This window comes from Melospiza georgiana, chromosome 2, assembly GCF_028018845.1.
Source record: "Melospiza georgiana isolate bMelGeo1 chromosome 2, bMelGeo1.pri, whole genome shotgun sequence".
Taxonomy (NCBI): Eukaryota; Metazoa; Chordata; class Aves; order Passeriformes; family Passerellidae; genus Melospiza; species Melospiza georgiana.
Genome location: NC_080431.1, coordinates 26,931,112 through 26,951,847, shown reverse-complemented (window position 1 = coordinate 26,951,847; position 20,736 = coordinate 26,931,112). Strand labels below are relative to the sequence as shown.

At 40.9% G+C, this 20,736-nt stretch overlaps 2 protein-coding genes across 5 annotated transcripts in view; both read left to right on the top strand.

Annotated features, from left to right (window-relative positions):
- The window catches only part of ZBED1 (zinc finger BED-type containing 1), a 53,588-nt gene extending 47,336 nt beyond the window's left edge, over positions 1-6,252 (top strand). For all 4 annotated transcript variants that reach the window (XM_058043633.1, XM_058043650.1, XM_058043660.1 and 1 more), the window contains one exon: positions 919-6,252. In XM_058043633.1, the coding sequence (XP_057899616.1) occupies positions 970-3,057 (2,088 nt within the window). In that variant the 5' untranslated portion in view covers positions 919-969 and the 3' untranslated portion in view covers positions 3,058-6,252. The remainder of the gene's footprint in view (positions 1-918) is intronic.
- DHRSX (dehydrogenase/reductase X-linked) overlaps positions 1-20,736 on the top strand; it is a 162,651-nt gene that overhangs the window by 6,168 nt on the left and 135,747 nt on the right. The gene's annotated exons all lie outside the window — the stretch shown is intronic.

Below are 20,736 nucleotides of genomic sequence, written 5' to 3'. Positions count from 1 at the left end.
TTTTCCTGTGCAGATACCAAGGTACAGATTGCCAAGTCTTGCCTTATCACCGCACTCATCTCTAGTGTCATCTCCTCTCAACTTCTGTAGCCTTTTGAAGAAAATGCTGCAAAATGATTTTCCAGCTGATATGGATAATAACATTTATTAGTGCTTTTCTGTCTGCTTTTCCTGTAATTATTATGTACTGTTATTCCAGGAACCACAAATGTGAGCTAGTGCTTCAGGAGATGACTTTGATTTCAGAAAAAGAAGGACAGGAAAGGTGTCAGACATGTATTGTTGATCTGCATGTAGGTTCAAGCTCCTTTTCCTTTTATTTCAGTCAGAAAACACCTTTGCATTTGAGAGGAGCAGATTATTGCCATAATTTGTATTACAGATTTTTTATTGCAATTTTTTTAAAGGGAAAGCTGGAACAATTTGATCAAGCTTACAAAACTTCTTTCAAAATAAACAAATAAGAAAACCTTTGCTCCTTCAGTATCAGGTTTCAGTTGAAATAAATGTTAACAACAAAGTTTAGTAATTCTTTGGCAAGAGAATGTTGATCTAGTTCTAAATTAAGAGGCAGGAAAATGCTATAGCAGATGACCAATTCTTGTGACAGTAATTTATCAAGTCTGTGGTGGTACTTTGGCTTTCTCTACCCAGAATTATGAAATTCCAAAAAAAATACTTACTCGGGTCTTTTAGCTCAGTTTCACGTAGAATAAGATCTATTAAAACCCCTTTTAATTTTTGACAATCCAGTGGGCTTCTTATAGGTCACACTTGCTGCAAATTTCGTCTTTAAATTTGCAAACGTAATTAGTGAGTAGGTTTCTTGATACATTCACAGAAACGCTGATTTCACATAGTTGAGTGTGGTCAAACTTGTGCTTTCTCATTGTATCTTTATCTTACTGCCTTTATCAGGTACTCATTAATGAGTGAAGGATCAAAAGGTGGGACGGTGGCCAAGAAGCAATGGAGAATAAAAGTTTAGAAGGTTCCCCATCAGACCTAAAGTTAGTGGCTCACCCGAGAGCAAAGAGTAAAGTGTGGAAGTACTTTGGGTTTGATACCAATGCAGAAGGATGCATATTACAGTGGAAGAAGATCTACTGCCGGATTTGCATGGCACAGATTGCCTATTCAGGAAACACGTCCAACCTTTCCTACCACCTTGAAAAGAACCACCCCGATGAATTCTGTGAGTTTGTGAAAAGCAACACTGAGCAAATGAGGGAAGCCTTTGCCACAGCATTTTCAAAAATCAAGCCGGAGTCATCACAGCAGGTTGTTCAAGATAGCCTCATCATGAAGACCTACCAGAACTACGAAAACAAAAAACATCAGGAACTGACATCTGCAGTCATCAGCTTAATTTGTGAGGGCATGTATCCAGCCTCCATCGTCGATGAACCTACCTTCAAGGCCCTCTTGAGAACAGCGGACCCTAGGTATGAACTTCCGAGCCGGAAGTACTTCTGTACAAAAGCAATTCCTGAAAAGTACAGTGCTATTAGAGAAATTGTGCTGAAAGAGCTCACTGAGATTCTCTGGTGTGGCATATCCACGGACATGTGGAGGAGTGAAAACCAGAACAGGTCATATGTAACTGTGGCAGTTCACTTTCTCAGCAGCAGTCCTGCCAACTGCCTGGCTGTGAACTCACGGTGTTTGAAAACGTTCGAAGTGCCGGAGGATAACACTGCAGAGACCATTACACGAGTCCTTTATGAAACATTCATTGAGTGGGGGATCAATACAAAAGTCTTTGGTGCTACGACAGATTACAGTAAAGACATTGTAAAAGCTTGCTCTCTCTTAGATATTCCCGTACAGATGCCTTGTTTGGGGCACACTTTTAACGCAGGAATACAACAAGCTTTTCAGCTCCCCAAACTCTGCAACCTTCTTGCCAGGTGCCGAAAGCTGGTGGAGTATTTTCAGCAGTCTACGGTCGCCATGTACATGCTGAGCGAAAAGCAGAAGCAGCAGAATATTCTCCACTGCATGCTGGTAAGCGACCGTGTTTCCTGGTGGGGAAGCACGCTCGCTATGCTGCAGCGCCTCAAGGAGCAGCAGTTTGTCATTGCGGCTGTTCTCGTGGAGGACAGCAACAACCACCACCTCATGCTGGAATCCAGTGAGTGGAATACAATCGAAGGGCTGGTGGAGCTGCTCCAGCCTTTCAAGCAGGTTGCAGAGATGATGTCTGCTTCAAAGTACCCGACGATAAGTATGGTAAAGCCACTTCTCCACATGCTTCTGAATACCACTCTGAACATCAAAGAGAACGATTTGAAAGAAATCAGCATGGCAAAGGAGGTGATTGCTAAAGAGTTGTCAACCACCTACCAGCACACACCTGAGATAGACATGTTTCTCAATGTTGCAACTTTCTTGGATCCCCGCTACAAGAAACTGCCTTTTCTTTCAGCCTTTGAGAGGCAGCAGGTGGAAAACAGAGTGGTGGAAGAAGCAAAAAGCCTGCTGGAGAAAGTTAAAGAAAATAGTTTTAGAACTGAGGAGAAATTCTTCACTGTTTCAGAAGAGCCCCCTATGAAAAAAATCATAATCTCCTCTACTCCTCCTCCTACCAGTGTCATCAACAACATGCTTGCAGAGATCTTTTGCCAGACAGGAGGCGTGGAAGACCAGGAGGAATGGCATGCCCAAATCGTTGAGGAGTTGAGCAACTTCAAGTCACAAAAAGTCCTTGGTTTGAATGAAGACCCATTGAAGTGGTGGTCTGACAGACTAGCGCTGTTTCCAGTTTTACCAAAGGTTCTTCAAAAATACTGGTGTATTCTGGCCACAAGGGTCTTCCCTGAACGCCTTTTTGGCTCTTCTGCTAATGTAGTGAGTGCAAAGAGAAACCGGTTAGCCCCGGCTCACGTGGATGAGCAGATCTTTTTGTATGAAAACAGTCGCAATGGGTCTGAGGCAGAACCGGAGGATGAAGATGAAGGAGAGTGGGGTTTGGAACAGGAACAGATTTTTAATTTAAATGACTCAGTAAACATAAACAACAGTTTCTTTAATATTCGAGACAGTGGGTTTGTTTGACAGGACTGCTGCGGTACATTTAATGACAAAGAAAAGAGGTATTTGTCTTAAGATACCAAAAATTCTTTTGTTGTATGCTATGAATGCTGTAAATATTGAACAGTTGTAACAAACTTGATTTAGCTTCCATTGTCTGTGTTTTTCCCACTGTCTTAAAACATGAATGACTTGTGATCAAACAGCACTGAAATGAATGAGGAAATAAATTCTACAAAGACCGTGATTTCTGACTGTGGCCCAGATTTCAGAAAGCACTTATCCATGTGCTTCCTTTCCACTTGTTTCAGTGGGAGACAAACACATGCTTATGTGCTTTCTATCATAAAATTATTTTCCTGAGTTAGGACCTCGAGGAAGATTTTCAAAATTTATGCCTCCATTTGTAAATCCTGTGTGACTCAGGATGCTAGCTTTAAATTTTGGATTTTAAAATGTTTTTAAAATCCATAGATCTGAGCAGTGAATATTTTTAGAATATATTGTTGCTATGGAATGAAAAAAGATCTTGAGCCTGATTTTCACTACCTCATGTCTTAGGTCTGGTCTATGCTAGTAGAGTTCAGCTGGTATAATTCTGTTGGTTAGGGGACTGATGTGTTATTATTTTAACTGATAATGTGCTGGCATAGGCTGTAGTGTGGATGCATTTATACCAGGATAATTTATTTTCCTTTCCAGTGCAGTGTAAATGGTTTGAACACTTAAACTGGTATTGCTGTGTCCACATTAGTCCAGTTTTACCATTTAACTGCAGCTAAATGGCAAAATTGGTTTTTTTTGTTTGTTTTGCTTTGTGTCTAAGCAAGTCCTGATTGTAGTCTCTTGTGCTTTTGCAAAGTGGGAACCAAGTGTGGGGTCGAGGCAGTGTTGTGTTACCTTTGCCTTGTGCCGATGCCATGGCTGATACCACACGATGTGTAGCAGGCAGGGCATCAGCTCTTTGGTGAGGGAGGGAGGGGGAGAGGGCAGGGAGACGTCCGCAGGCTACTGGTCTAATGGTTTATCTGTGTTATAAAATCCTTAACCTCTTCATTTAATGGGGACTTTGCCCAGGGTAGCTTGAAAATTTTGTTGGCAAGAAAACAAAATAAAAAGCTTTAATGTTATGTAAATATATTTAAAAGAAGGGGACCCCTGAATTTCCTCACATGTATTTAGTGAATCTTTAAAATTGTTTTTTATTATGTTAGCACTTAAAAACTTTTTTCACCTGTCTCTTTTTAATTCAGTTTGTAGAGTGGACTTCAGTCCTATCCAGTCTAATGTTTGAGTACTGTTTCTGATTAGTTGTGTATTGTAACTACTCCCTTTGTGTCTCTGAGCTTAAGTGTTTTAAGCCCCTTTGAGAACTTGACAAAAAAGAAAAAATAAACCAACCTGAGATTCCCCCCTTCCCCCCCAAAATCTCTTATGAAATACTGCAGGTTATAAATGGGATCAGAGTTCATGCTAGACACAAAATAGGATGCACCAGCTTTTTTTTCTGAGATGCAGTGGAGAACTCTTGGCATTTTCCAGTTACAATCAAGGTTTGCTTGGGGTTTTATTTCTGTTACTGGTGTCTCACCCCCCCCATCCCTCCCCACTTTGGTGTTAGTCTACAACTACGTTGAGCAATATCGATGTGTTACTGTTCTGGAGGAAGAAAGCTGGGGCTTTTTCATCACAATGACACCTGTGGACACTGGGTTGTAAAAAGAGCACAGACAGCAGGAACATACCAAAATGGGAATGGCGATGGAATTGAATCTATTGCCAAATGGTTTGTTTATGGTTTGGTTTAATAATTTTTGGAAGTTTGAGGCCTCTGTGTTCTTTGTAGGTGGTGGGAAGGGATGAGTGAGTGAAGGGAAAGGACAGAGGTTAGGCTGAAAGAACACTGAAGTACTTGCAACTACATATAGAAAAATGTTTAAGCCTGGGAAAAATGCAGTTAGCAAGTGGTGCAGCCTGTGTTTGGCTGTTAGTAAACCTGGGGTTTCGCTTTCCAGCCCCCTGAAAACTGATTTGCACTTATACAAAGTACATGCACTGTGCATCCTGTTGAATGTTGCTACTCTCCATGTCCACTGTAGAGATGTATATGTCTGCCCAAGGCGCAAAAACGCAGGCTTGGCCTAAAATTCCATAAGTAAATCTGCTATCTGAGAGGGCAACAAAATCAAATTATGGAAGGGAGTGAGGTACCTGAGCTCCTGTGACACCCCAGCAGTCTGCCAGGAAGAGCTCTTGATTTTTGCGGTCATCACTTGCAGGAGCTGTTCGCACCACTGCAAGCCCTCCCTCCAGGACCTGCACAAATGCTGGTGTGAATCTTGTCTTACGTGAGCAGAATTTGAAGCTGTGCCCTCACAATCAAGGCAAAGCCCAGAGCACCCTTGGTCTGCACTTGGCCTTCCCCTGTTGGCAGCATTGTGTCCATCTTCATCCTCCTAGGGCTGCACATAAACAGTGATGCTTACAAGGAGTTTTACTGAGATCAGTGCAATGCACTACTCTCTTCCTTCCAGCTTCTTTTTATTTTTTGGTATCCAAAATAAAATTGTAGTTGGTTCAATTGATGTGTCTCAGCATTCTTTGAAAAAAAGGAGAAGAAAAAGAAAAAAAAAGCAAAACCATTGTTACTCTTACCCATTGTCTGTGAGATTTTTTTTTATTTAATGTTCTAAACCTGGAATACTGTTAAATAAACCAGAAAAATAAGTTAGTTACTAGATTATTTGTCTGATGTGTGGTCATATCTACAGCACTTTATGACTTTGAACTCTTCCGCAATAGGGGGAGGTTGTATTCTGAGGATTTAAAGCTATGCATTTATTTTCCTTTTGATCCTGTAAGTTATTTTTTAAAAATGCTGTACAAATCTTTTGGATTAAAAAAAATGAGGATGAAAAATATTGAAAGTTTAGATGGTTTCTCTCACTTAAATACGTGTGGTGTTTTTCATTTATTGACAAGATTTTCTGTTGTTTAGTTGGGTGGAGGAGGAAAGTTCCACAGCTGTTTTAAATACTGCTGCAAATTGAGTTAACCCTCATGTTGCTGCTAACAGTGGGCCCATAACAATTTCCTAATAACACTTTTAAGTCAACTTTGTGTTTCTTGACAGCTTCTTTGAATCCATAACCTAATGTTTCCCTTTCAGTACAGGTGAGACATCTTTTTGGAGGGACAATAGAGGAACAAACTTCAGCTTTTGAGTACTTTCATGCTAAAAAAGTGAATTTTTGAACAGGGTCTCAAAGTTCCTTCTTTGTGTCAAAAGAAGAATTGCCCTGTCACTAACTCGGTATTGCCAATTCAGTATTAAAACTCAGTGGACTATGTGAGATTTCTTAGGGTAACAATATAACTAAAGGGAGTTTGGGGTTTCTGACCAACTCTTGCACGAATTTCACCTCCCTCTGCCATCAGATTATGAGAAGACAAAGAAAACCTGAACCATACTGAAGTTGAAAAGGGGAATTTTTCCAGCAAACAATGTCTGAAGTGCTTTGGTTTAAAGGAGGGCAATAAAGTTCTGTATTATTTATGGAAAGGGTGTATGGTTCTAAGTTTCTATTGCAGCAGTCTGTTAGATTAATTTCAAGCATTTTCTTTAACCAATGTCATGGTGTCCAGTTAGCTTTACGGGGGCATTTGTAAGCAGGCAGTAATATTAAAAGCAAAAGAAACACAAATTGGTTATTTATAATATTTTTTAGGACTTCTGAAAACTTAAAAGTCATGTGTAGTTCTTGATTTTTGTCCAGCTTAAAAAGAAGGGTCTGCTTGAGGGCATCATTTCTGAAGGAGGGGAAATACATGCATATGAACACAGAAGTAGTGTATTTTACATACTCCATGACAACTGGGTAAAGAAAACTTCATGCTGGAAAAATTACATTTTAGTGTCTGCACACCATCCTCCTTTTGATAGTCTCCATTTCTGAGTGTCATTCTGAAGATCTGGTGATCCTGGCCCTGGTGGTATTATCTAGTCTAGACTGTCTTTTTAGCTCTGCTGAAAGGACTCTCGTGGTCTCTTAAGTTTTGTGGCTTTTTTTTCCCCTTTGGACCAGACTGTGTGGCCTGTCTTGCCTTATCTCCTCCAAATTAATGTTCTGCTAAATTTAAAACATTTTTAGGGAACATAGGGAAATTACGGAAATTGGTTTTGCTTTTTTAGTAACATTTGGTGCTGTAGAGAGAAGTTGAAGATACAGCTTCATTTTGTGTCTGCCTTAAGAGCACATCAGTAAAGCATGTCTTAATGATACTATTTAAACTGTAATTTCAAAACATCTCTGCAGTTGCAGTTTATAATGCTGTTGTTTTTAAATAAAAAAGAATTTCCTTTAGATTGAATAATAAAAATCAATTAAATATATATTTACTGTTGTTGCAGTGCCCCTTCAGTGGCCCTGCAGTTGGGTTAAAATGCCACAAAGGAACTGAGTTTAACATTAAAAAAAATGAAAAAATTAAAAACTAACCACTGTTTATGAACTTACCATGTGTTCTAAAAGCACAGTTGGATTTATATGTTTTTAAAAATTCAGAGGCTGTTGCAGCAAATATTTTCAAATAAGAGTCCCTCAGAACCTGGAATTGTTAAAATATTAAGATTTTTGAGCATTTCTGCTGACACTTCCACACTGAGTGGTATTGATTTCTCTTGCTGCCACAAGATCACAGAAGTGATGCTGCCATCTGCAGTGCTTTGAAATGATGATCAGATGTAACTTTTTTTCAGAGGTTTTGAAAAGACTGTTACCTGCTGCACACGTGTGCTGGTTGCCTTGCATCACAATTACTTATTTCCAGTGACTTGAGTTTGCCAAATCCTCTGTCCCTCTCCCTGGCCCTGCCTGGGCAGAATGCTGGGTGGAAGCAGCAGGGAGGCAAACTCCAGCTTCTTCTCTTATAGAGAGACTTCTTCAAGAGCAGATAAAATTCCCTTTAAAAAGGGTTTAAACTAGGTTCTTACTCCAGTCCATGGCAGCTACAGCACCTTTGCCGTGGTGTGAAAAGGCAGAGCTGGTGCTTCCTCTCCCCACAGTGTTGTACACTGGGACACATGGCTCAATTGGACCAAAATTGCCTGTGTAAGGGAATATGCTGGGAATTGAGCTCAGCACAGCTAGCAAGCTACACTCAGAGCCAAAGGCATAATAAGCATGTCAGGGTAGGAATAATTTCTGTGCTGCTGGCCTTAGATAGGGGTTTAAGGTAAATATTGTAATAAGATACTGGTTTGTTCTCTGGGCTGAAGCTCTGCCTGGGAAATTTTGTGATTATTCAAGTAGCTATGTGTTTAATACTGACAGAAAAGAGGGTTCTGTGACATTTACATAAATATTTTATGTAGACAGTAAAGCTTCCATTCCTATTTGATAGATATTTTGGGGATAACATTTAGAATGCTTTTCCTGGAATAAATGCCATGGTCAGAAGTACACCAAGATTCAGCTATCAGAAGCAGTAGGGCAGTCCTGTTTTTAAGTATAAGAGACAAGAGGGGATACTTTCATTTGTTATAAGTGGGAAATGTTGTCTTTTTTAACACTCTTAGGAAGGAGATAATTAAAATGCATCTGTAAAAGTGTGATAGCCTCATAATTTAGATATATCTGTAGAGAATTAATCCCTTTGTTTTGCTTAGTTCACTGAAAATATGGCTGTATTTGTCCATAGCTGCATGTGCATGATGTCATGTTCAACAGTGCTTCCCCAAACAATGCAGAATAAGGTTATTTTTAAAAAGGCAGTTTTTTTGATTACATACAATATTCTGTCTGTTCATTGTCCCCAAATACTTGCAGTTAGGAATGAAAAACTCACTCATTTTTTAATTTCTCAGTGGATACTGTTTTGCTTTTAAATTTGAGACATTTTGTGTATCACTGTGTCTACAGACACTGCAATTGAAAGGGTTTCATTCTCTTTTTCTTTCTTTTTGCTTTTTCTGTTTGCTTTTTTTTCTCATGAGTCATTAGTTAGGTTTACAGTGATAGGAATTTGCAGTCATAACAAGGAAGATGTCAAGTCAGCATCAGGAGAGCTCATGCCAGAAACATCCTGTCCCATATTGTGAATGCAGGGCTTCAAGGGAAGCCTTCATCTTCACATAAACAACCTTCTGATGTGTGTGTGTGAAAGAAAAGTTAAGTGCTTTTGCAAGCAATGCACAGTTCTGTTTTATGGGCGTTAGTGCAGTTTGGTGTGAGTTTGTGCTCTAGGATGCACTCAGTGGTTTGGCACCAAATAAAAGTTTCTTGAGCACACAGAAGAACTTATATGAACAGAAGGAATTTAATAACAAATGGGGAAAGTGGTGTTGCTTTACTTATGGGAACAGATAGGAAGTGGGTCCATCTAGGGAAAACACTGAAATTTTATCAGGAGTCTCCAATTCCTGTCCAAAAATCTTGATAGCATTTAAAAATGCTAAATGGCTAACCTTCCTGTAGTCTGACATTTAAGAATGCTGTAAAGCAATTGTTTTACACACTTCTTGGTGTTCACATGCTGCTGGCAATGAGCTCTGTTAACTTCAAAAAGCTCCTGCACTCCCAAATGGCCAGGGAGGAGTTCTCATTAATGAGGTATTGGAGAAAAAGGGAGATTCAAGCTCTTACTGTGACCTGGACTCCAGCCTGTGGGAGTGTGGGCTGAAGGGACTGTTTCTGGATGATATTTTGACACATTGATCTACATAGATAAACATTCACATGCAGTCCAAGAACTTGCTACTGATGATAAATCTTTCAGGTCCCAAGGGAGTGAGCGCTGTGGTGAGAAAGCCGGTCTTGTGGATGAGTGGAGCATGTATCCCTTTTGGCCCTCCTCCTAAGCCCCACTTTATTTCCTGTGCAGGCAGCAAGTATGTTGGTGCTGCTCTTTGCTGTGTTATTTGCTGTGTGCCTCTTGTATTCCAAGTGTACGAACAGGAGAGTGTGACCTGCATGTTTTCAAGCCTTGGTGAATGCAGGCAGAAGTTCACCTGCACTGTTAATGATTTGCTGCCTGGTTTGAATGAGCACTGGATTGAGGATAAAACAGAATTTAGCCCGTGGTCTTGAGAACACAAGACTGGCATTGCTGCTCAGAAATTCCTGTGCACCTGCTCAGAGAAGTGAAGTGAGAAAAGCACAACCTTGTGTGTGTTGTATCTGAAGGTATGACTCAATGCCCAAGTGGGCTTAAAGTGCTCACATGAACAAGTTCTGCTGTAGTCTTGTATGCAAACGTCCTTGCGCATGCTCTGCCCGCACCACCCCACCTCCCCTTCATCAGTGTTCACGAGGATTTCACAGTTCTTTTTAGAGAGATAAATTCAGAGATAATACATGAAACTATTTGCCAGTTGTTAAGACCATTGCAATATGCTTTTTGTGCCTTTTTTGGCAATGCATGCTAGAGCTGATGGAAGATAACATTCTTATTTTATCCCAGAGACAGCTCTTCCCTGCAGTGAGGGGAGCAGCTCAGTCACAAAGTTGATCTGTTGGCTGCACTTCTGCCTTTTCCCTAGGCTGTTTAGGAAAGTTGCTGTGCTCCACAGAAGGAAAAACAGATTCCTCCAGAGTGTTTTCCCTGTGTTTTTGTGTTGCTGGGGCTGCTTTCTGGTCTGCACATGCCTGAAGGAAGGGGATGGGCCACAGCTTTTGCTATGATTCTGCTTCTACTCTGAGCTGACTGGCCACCCCTAGAAGAAGATTGTGCAGAAGGTGACACTGCTAGGTGATAAGTTCAAACACCAGGGCTACAAAAGGATTTGTTCATTTTATATTTATATTTAGGCTAAGATTAAAATGATACAAAATGTGGCCTTAAAAGGAGTCTGCAGAGTCTACACACTTAACTCCTTGACTTAGGTGTCTAAATACAGATTTACAGACCTTATCTCCAAAAGCAATCCATTTTGTATGCTCTGCCTTCAGATCCTCTAAAAATGTCAGCATCACAAGTCTTTTTATTAATATTATTAATATTATTATATTTGAAAGATTAATATCTTTCAAATAATGATATCTTGAGGTGGACTGTGTGGACTGTGTATGAAATACAAACCACAATTTTTTGTTTTACGTGTACATTTTGTCTTCCATTGTGCTTCCAAGGTTAGTATCCATAGAATTATTCTGTCTAAAAAAGCTGTCAACTCTTCAGTCCCAAGTGCAGGTGAGCTTCAGAAGTAAGAGAAATATTCTCCCCCACAATTCATAAGCTAGAAGGCTTAATTATTCTGTTGTTGAAAGAGGCAATTGTAACTGTATTTTGCCCAAATATGGGAGAATGTGAAGTGCAAATATTTACATTTTTAGGTAAAATTCTGAGTAAAAGGCTTAAATGTAAGCACGTCATTTTGTGCCTTTACCTGCATCATAGCAATACAGAACCAGACCCATGGTGTTTCAGTAAGAGTACAAGTGAAAGACACTATTTTACTTAGTCATTATTCTGCTTGTGAGATGTTTCAGTTTCAATGATTTAGTCATTACAAGCATAAAATCAACCCTTCCAGCAGATGTGAATGAGCATTTCTATTGCGTGGATCTTCCTTCCTCAGTAAACAGGAACTTAGGCTCATTTGTTAGTGTAGAACAAAGGAAAGGAGGCAAATGGGGTACACTCTTATAGGTGGAAGGTTGGGTGTTCGCTTTGTGCTCATGCAGCTGAAGCAGTGATGGATTTCAGAGCCAAGTGACGGATTCCATCTGTGCATTTGAGTCTAACGATGGGCAGATGGTATCTTTGCAAAGGATATATGGTCTTTGTCTTCAAATCAGCACTCTGCCAAGCAATGTCTGGTTGTGCAAATTCAAGCTTCTGCAGTCTTTTAATCTCTGCAGTTTTGGGAGCTATTTGGCCTAAGATCTTGTTTAGGTGATAGAGGAAACTCTGTTAGCTTAGTCTCTGGTGCTAATGATGAGATGCTGCAACTCAAGAAAATGAGCTAGAAAATGTAATTGTTCCTCTACATCCTAAAAAGAGTTGTTTAACCAAATTCCACTCAGCTATGCTTCAGCTGAAGGCACTGGCGCTTGTAGGAGCTCAGCTGAGGAACGTAAGAGTTTTACCAGCAGTAAAAGCAGTTGGGTGGATTAAGGTCTTGAGTCATGCAGGAGCTTGGGTGGACTCCACCGTGAGTCTGCCTGTGTAGCACAAGTTGCACAACCTTGTGAACGGACTTGTCTTGTTTGGTTTAGATGTGAGTGCTGAAGCAGCCTCCTAACATTTTGCATGGCTGGAAGGCAGGTGGAAGTAGTGGACCCCCTGATGTTATTTTCAGAGATATTTTTGTAGTAGCTAAGTAATAAGTCAGTTTTTGTAGACCATGTAGGTACTGTCCCAGCAGGAATGCTTTCCTTGGAGCTCCCTTGCACAGTGCTGGAGTAGTGTTGAAGTTCCGTGGGCACTGATGTGTGATTCCTGATACAACTCTGTCATGGTAAAACTTTTAATGCTTTCAAAAAATGCATTCTTAGGAAATACTTTGATACCCATGTCACTAAGATTACATGTGCCTTGCCTTGCAGACTGGGCAAGGATCAAGATTTGTGCAGTTAAGAGTAAAGAATGTTACATACCCACACACACATCAGTCCTCTCTTGGTATTTGCAGAAACTGTCGCCTGTCACTTTCAAGCTTTCTATCCTCAAAGTTTCTAAATTACAGATGTCATTACAGACAGTGATTTTCGGTTTGTGGCTTTGTCATACTGTCTGAATTACTGCATTAAAGCTGCAGATGTGTTGGAATAAAGCATGATTCAAATGGGCATTTTGCCAGCAGGGAAAGAATATATTGGAGATCTGTGGTTCCCAAAGCAGATAACCAAAAAAGCAGGGAGATTTTGCTTCACATTAGGATTGCTTTTAAGAAAAAAGAAAGTGACATCATTTTGTAATAAAATAATTATAGTTGTTTTCATTTCATCATATTTGTGCTCTGCTAGGAGAGCTTTGATACTTCACAGAACATTAACTGGGCACGAAAATGACATTCCTCATCCTACCCAAAACTTCCTCTGAGTTGTGTAAAGCTGATTTAGAGTGCTTAGCTCTGATATGCTTCTGCTTTTTGTTGTATGCCTATTTTCTGCCAGAGTATGCTTTCTGGGTCATGGACATTTTGCTGTCTGAGGGAATGCCTAACCATGATTGCTAACATTGCTCAATATTTTAAATTATCCTGGAGAGGTAAAGAAAAAAAAGGAAAGTTGGACCAAAAAAATGCACTGAACTTGTTTCTGAAGGAGGAGTTTGAGGGAACAGTTAAAACCTTTCTTTTTCTTCTTGTTGACACACTGGTAACACTGGTAACATGGTTGATATAACTAAACACCGGGTAAACTCTGCTCCAAGTTACCCTCTGACATGAACTTCACTGGCATGAGGAAACAAAGTCACACCAAATCAAAGCAAAGGTCTGGCACCTCCTGACCTCTCATCTCATGCTGGTGCTTCTCTTGTGTACATACCAGGGGCTGAAGTTAATGAACCTTATGAGTGTTCAAAGAATTTGGGATTAGGATTTTAGTCTGCTATGCTGTGAGCAAGGGTTTGATTGCCAGCTCTGGCTGCCCAGGTGTGATGTGTTGCAGCAGGAGGCAGGTGATGCTCCATGTTAGCCATTTGTACCAAAACTGCTGGTTATGGCCCCAAAGTTGTGTTCTTTACAAAGCCAACCCACAAGGTGTACTCTGTTTAGGAAGGTTATTTTTAAAACAGAAGCAGATAGTTCTCAAGCATGTCAACCAGTCCCAACTAAGGAAATTACAGAGGAGTTGGAGTCAGACCTCATTCTTTAAAAAAAGTTCAGTGGTACCACAGCAAATGGCGTATGAAATCTGCAATAGTCTGAGAATTACACAGAATGAAAGGACTTTGTAAACAAAACCTTACTGGCACTATACTTTCTGCAGACCAGGACTGACTCAGTGATGAAGCTTGTAATTTTTCTACTGAATGCATCCCAGTGAACAGAGTGCCTGCAGAGCAGTAACTGTGGTCTTTGTGGCAACTAACTATGACTAACTAGATAACTAACTGGTAACTAGAAATGGGACATTTGTGCTGTGAAGCACTTCTTATAGCTGAGGTAAAAGGACTTTTCTTGGACATATTTTCCCAAAAGAACATCGTGCTAATGAATAAAGTCATCCAGGTGAATGCAGATATCACCTACCCTGCTGGCTGGAGTGTTTTCATGCTAATTAATACCACTACCTATATATGCCAGCCTTACTTGTGCATTCTCAGCTGGAATCACCACATTTCACAATGTATAATTTTAACATTAAATAGTCTGCTGAAAATTAGTGGGAAAAAGGTCAAGAAATGCAAAATCCATGTTCTCTTGATGATGCTGTACTTTCTAATTGTATGATACAGATATTTGAAGACCAACTAATTTGAGTCAGAAGCAAGTGTCAAGAGCTGCAAACGCTGCCATTAGTAGTGCTTAGGTGCTAGCAGAGTTCCTTGCACTTGGTTGTAGGCATGTACTCTTCCTGTGGTCCTCATGGGTTCCTTTTTGGAGTCAATCTATTGAAGACATTATGTGTAGTCATCCAGCACTCCAAGGAGGAAAGGGATATTTGAAGGTATAGGAAAGGATGTAAAACAACAAAATAGGTGGGCAATGTTGAGGCCTGGACTTCAGCTTAAGCATGGCTCTGTTAAGGTTGTACTACACAGTGGCATATGGACTTACTAGTGTATGCTCTAATATAATGACCTTTAATGGGATTTTTGCTGTTAACTGTATCTTCTATCCATCTCTTCCACATCAATTTTCAGAGTGATTTATTTTTTCCTCAATATTTACTCATTAATACTAGTCATAAAGTATTCTAGTGAGGCACAAGTGAAAACCGTTATTTCTTCCCAGTCTTCTAATCCAATTATCAAAGTATTTGTTTTCTTCCCTAAAGAAGAAAAAACATATACATACCCACGTATGTATACAGAAAATTATTTCAATTTAGCAATGAAGTCCAGTTTTTTCAGTCCAGATTCTTCCAAGCTGCCACCCTTGGCTGTAAAGAACCAAGTGGTCTTGCAAGTTTGGTCTGGCTGATGGCTAGCACGTGGTTTTGCTGAGGGCTGTGGGGACAGGGACCGAGGCTGGGTGGCTCTCTGGGCAGCATGTGTCTGGCATGTGTCTGACTTTTCTGACAGCAGCCTCTCTGCAGGTGTGATCTATTCCTTGCAAAAGCATCAGGGTCCGTGTCAAAGTGGCTTCACAGTGTGCTGCTCTGGCTTGGCACATGGCAGCTTGGAGGGGGAGATGCTGAGACCTCTTCTTCCTGCCCGGTCTCTGACATTTTTAACTACAAAAAGGGCTGAGTAAATAAAGGGCTGCCAAAGTGCCTGTGCTCCCTAGAGAAATGCCACTGCTGTCACAGGAGTGTAGGTGATGCCATCCTGGTGAGTAGCTCTGGATGTCCCTCTTTGTTCTGACAGTGCTCCCGTGTGCCTCACATTTGACTGCAACTACTAGTTTTCAACTTGAACACTTCTCTCCTCCAGGATAAACCTGCGTGGGGCTGGCTGTGCTGGGGTACTCCATGCTGGGCAAAGCACTGCCCTGTAAAGTTACCACAAAGATTGGCAGGACAGCACTTGCAGAACAGATTATTCGGTCAGATAATGTTTTCTGTTTTCCCAAGCAAAAGCAGAGAATGCTGGTAAATGCCTGAAGCAGAGTTTGGGCTTTGCTGGGACAGCAGCAGCACTGGTCACAGACATGTTGTCCAAGTGTCTTAGCATGCCTTGGGAGGGAGGTGGTACTGTGGCCAAAATGAAGGTGTGTGACCCTCAGCACTGCTGGATTTTCTGTGTGGATAGTTGCAAAGCTTCGAGTGCAATAACAAAAGAAATGCTGATGTAAGGGCTACAGAAGCTGCTGGTGCAGCTTGCAGAGTTGGCAGAGGTTCACTTTTCTCTTCTTGCAAGGAACTGTTCACATTTTACCTTCTGTATCAGGAGGATTTTTTCTGGGAGGGGTGCAAACTGGCGGCAAAGCCCCGCCAGAGAACCGAGTGTGGGTGGGCTGCTGTTTACACTGTGTGTTACAGGGCACTGATGGAGATGTAAGGATGGAGTCTGGAATAGAAATTGCATTTTAGGTCATATCCTTCAAATCACCTAGAAGTCAGTGCACAGGGTAACACATGTGTTTCAAATGCCTTGTATATTTATGGAAAAGGCCCAGAGAGAAAAGTATTGGAAACAGCAGAGAGCTGCCAAACAAGCCAGTGCAAGCTCTTGGGCTTTTATTCCTCAAGTTCTTTTCTTTCCTCCCCTTTATATGTTTACATTGCTGAATTCCTTTATGCTTCTTAAAAAGAATGCTTCATTCAAATTTTTTAATTATTTAGCACTCAACAGAAATTAAATGCAGCTATAACTTTTTTGCTGTTGAGTGTGAGGTGGAATGCAAGTGCTGTCTATTGTCTTAAAATCATAGTGTCATTTAGGTGGGAAGAGACCTACAAGACCATCAAGTCCAAACATAAACCCAGCACCACCATGTTCACCAGCAAACCATGTCTCTAAGTGCCACATCCCCATGTTTTTTGAACAATTCTCTGGGCATCCTGTTCCAATGCCTTCACCTTTGAGAGGTAGCTCCAGGTATCAGCTTTACTGGAAACTGATGATCAGCTTGGTATGATGAAAATAGGACTATAAGATTTGTTATAGTAAAGAGAGTGTTTTGTTTTGTTTTGTTTTGTTTTGTTTTTTATTCTCAGGAAAGAGAATGGAATCATGCCTTGAAAAATATTGCACACCAAATTGGCTGTTGCAGAGCTGTAACATTTGAGCTAAATCCTCTGGTCAGGTAGAAAAAAAAAAAAAAAACGCAGGCATGAAGCCTGTTTATACTACCAGTGGTGCCTGAAAAGTGCTGGCAGTTCTGGCTGATGTCCTGAGAAGGACTGACATGGTGCACTGTGATGTATCAGCCTGTTTGACCACCTGGTTGAAGAGGGAGGTTGCAAAGGGGCTCTGCAGAGGGGCCAGTATAATTCCTGTAGCTGTCACCTCCCTTCTTAGGAGCAGAATGGTTGGAAGGTGTTCATCAACACAAATTCATATTGCTATATGAAAGGAGCTAATCCCTTAAAATTTTGGCAAGTTATTTATAGAAGGTAATTTAATGTAGGAACAAAAATAGGATGTTTGTATCATACTCCTGGAGCATTATCAATAATGGGACTTGTTTTGTGAGTAGTTGCACATTTCTTCAAAGGAGCATGTGATGCTCTCTAATTGAAATATTAATAGCAGATAATGACACTGTGGAATGATGGCCTCTTAAATGGAGACATACTTTAACAGCTTTTAATCTGTGTGGTAACTGCATATTAAAAATCTTTGACAATTTTGATGAAGAGCAATTATAGAGCATGCACAGTAGCTGTTCTAAGTCTAGTGAATCTGCTCTAGATTGATGGGCTATACAATTTCATTCAAAATTAAGTTTTTCACTGAAGAATAAAAACATCTAATTAAAAAAAATTCCAAACAATTAGCTGTCTTTATTGCAAAGTAGTTGTTTTCCTGTGAAAACTTCAGTGCATATTTTATGAGGAACAAGAAAGATGAAAATTGAAAGAATATCCATGAGTGTAAGATCACTCCAGCATGTGTTGAGAAAGAGGATTTTGAAAATAAATCAGATTTTTCCTAGTAAAGGACTGTTGAGACACAGTTAGGAAATTTTGTATGTAGTATAGTCTGGACCTTTCTGTACACTCATACTCCATTGCACATCATACTCTTTCTTGCACATTCATACTCCATTTGAAACCCCTGACCTGCTTGTGTTATCAAAGAAGAGACAAATGAATGAAATTCCATATTTGGAACACAAATATTGTAGCTGTCTTGAAGACAAAATATGTGCATGCTCTTTGTACTTTCTCATTCAAAGTTAAAACTGATTTTTAAGTAGTTTTGAGTACAAAATTGAGCTCCATCCAGAGGCTCAGGGGCTTCAGCAAAACTATCTTTAAAAAATATAAAAAATATACATAAAAAATTATAAAAATAAAAATATAAAAAATCTTTTAAAATATATAAAAAATATCTTTTAAAATAAAAAACCCCCTCAAAGTTCTGTTCCACCAGGGATTTTTCCTGCTGGAGGTTGGGTGATGGCCCTGGGAGGGTGGCAGCAGGGCTTGGGCAGCCTGGTGCAGCTGGGGCATCAGTGTGGGGCACTGCCCTGCAAAGGCAGCACCTCTGGGGCTGTGCAGCTGTGAGTGTGCCCCTCACTGGCCTGCTCTGCTTCCACAGTGAGCCCTGCTTTCCTCGGGCCCACTGCTTTGGGCTGTTCACCGCGCGGCACCTCTGGGAGTGACCATCCACACGCAGCTCCTGCCCCTGCCCCGGCTCCTCTCCAGGTGCCAGCCAGACAAAGACATAAATGGGCTGGCCAGGGGTGGCTCTGAAGGATGTGGAAGCAGGGCAGAGAGGGACAGGAAGGGATGTTGAGATTATTTTCTATGGTTTTATTGAGTGAGTAGCATCTGAGGTTAATCTCACATTAATGTCAATGCTGTAATGGCTTCTGATTTGCTTCAAAAATTTTAATAATATGGAAATGTGCTTTTTAGCATTTTGTATTTTAATAAATTGCAGGTATCTCAGGGAAATTTTTAGTATTGATTGGTGTATGTGCTATGTTTCCTGTTAACTAGATTTTTCCCAATATTCTCTAATCACCTTGTACCTCTCTTCCTGATTCTAATTACTAGAGCTTTGTATATGATAACAAGCACTTCAGTTCACAAGTGATTGCAGTGTTCTGAAGTGAACTACTCCAGAAACTTTCAATTACCTTTTAAATTCTGTATACCAACTCGTGACTTCTGCTTACTTATTTGATGGAAATACTGTCACCCCGAAGCCATGGGAAGCAGAGGAGACTGTTTGAGTGGCAGCAGAGCATTTTTGTCAGCTGGAAGAGGCAGATCAGAATGTGACCTTCAGCTGGATGCTCTTAAGCTTGATTGGGATATGGAAATCACATTCTCTGTCTCTGGGAAGAGAGGAGATGCAGTTTAAACTACTCTTAATGATCTTTCCAATGTTTTTTTTCCTTCACACACACACCCACCCCCCTCATATTCCCAGAATATAATATAATATAGTAAGGGAATATTTAAAGAATCGACTTTCCCAATGTATTGGTTGCCCAACTGTATCTGTTCATCTGTGCTGTGAGCAAGATGGAATGATTAATTCAATCTTTTAATAGCATGGGGTCAGAATAAGAGTTGCTGGAATTCACAAGCAGTAAAAGTAGGAGCTGTAAAGGTGATGTTGGGGATTGTGATACAATATATCCTGTACTATCTAGGAATATGATGATACAGTCAATACTGTCTTAAAAATAAAAATTAAAATATTTTGTCTTTTGAAAGGTATAGATCATAGTGCAAAGTATAAATTGTTTTCTGTTGTCTTTTTAATTCTTCTGGTGAGAAGCTAAGATGCAGGTGGCAATATTTTGCTTTTGGTTTGGATTTCTTGTTTGGCCATAAGTAGATCAGTCTTTCCAGTTTGACCATAAGTAACAAGATCACTCTGCTTCAGTTTCTGAGTATGAAAGTGCTGATGAATCATAGAGTCATTGAATCATTTAGGTTGGAAAATTCCTCAGTTAACCCACGCTGCCAAGTCCATGACCAAACCATGTCCCTAAGTGCCACATCTACATGTCATTTAAATACCTCCAGGGCTGGTGACACAGCCACCTCCCTGGACAGCCTGTTCAAATGTTTGATAACCCTTTCAGGGAAGTATTTTTTTCCTAGTATCCAATCTAAACCTCCTCTGGAGCAGCTTAAGGCCATTTCTTCTTGTCTTGTTCACTTCTTACATGGGAGAAAAGATCTACCCTCTCCTTGCTAAAATGCCTTTCAGGGAGTTATGGAAAGCAATAAGGTCACCCTGAGCCTCCTTTTCTGCAGGCTAAGCACCCCCAGCCCCCTCAGCTGCTCTGTGTCTGACTTGTGCTCCAGACCCTTCACCAGCTCCATTGCCCTTATCTGATGTGCTCCAGTCCCTCAATGTCTTTCTTGTCATGAGGGGCTCAGGACCAAGCACAGGATTCCAGGTGTGGGCTCACCAGTGCTCAGCACAGGGGGACAATGGTCCTGCTGGCCACACTCTTGCTAGGATGTTGATACAGGCCAGGATGCTCACTGGCATTCTTGGCCAGCTGGCACACACTGGCTCACATTCAGATGCTGTCAACCAGCACCCCCAGGGCCTTTTCTGCTGGGCAGCTTTCCAGCCACTCTGCCCCCAGCCTGTAGCACTGCCTGGGCTTGTTGTGACCCAAACTCAGGACCTAGAGGCTGGTCTCTTTCAATCTCATACCCTTTGCCTTGGTCCATCAATCCAGCTGGTCAAGCTCTCCCTATGTAGAGCCTTTCTGCCCTCCATCAGTTTGACACTCCTGCCCAGTTTGGTGTCATCTGAAAACTGGCTGAAAGTGCCCTCACAATCACTTCATCCAGACCATTGATAAAGATGTTAAACAGGACTGATGCCAATCCTGGGCCCTGGGGGGCCTCACTTGTTACTGGCTACCAGCTGGATGTAGCTTCATTCACTCCCACACTCCAGCCTTGGCCATCCAGCCAGGATTTTACATAGCAAGCAGTATGT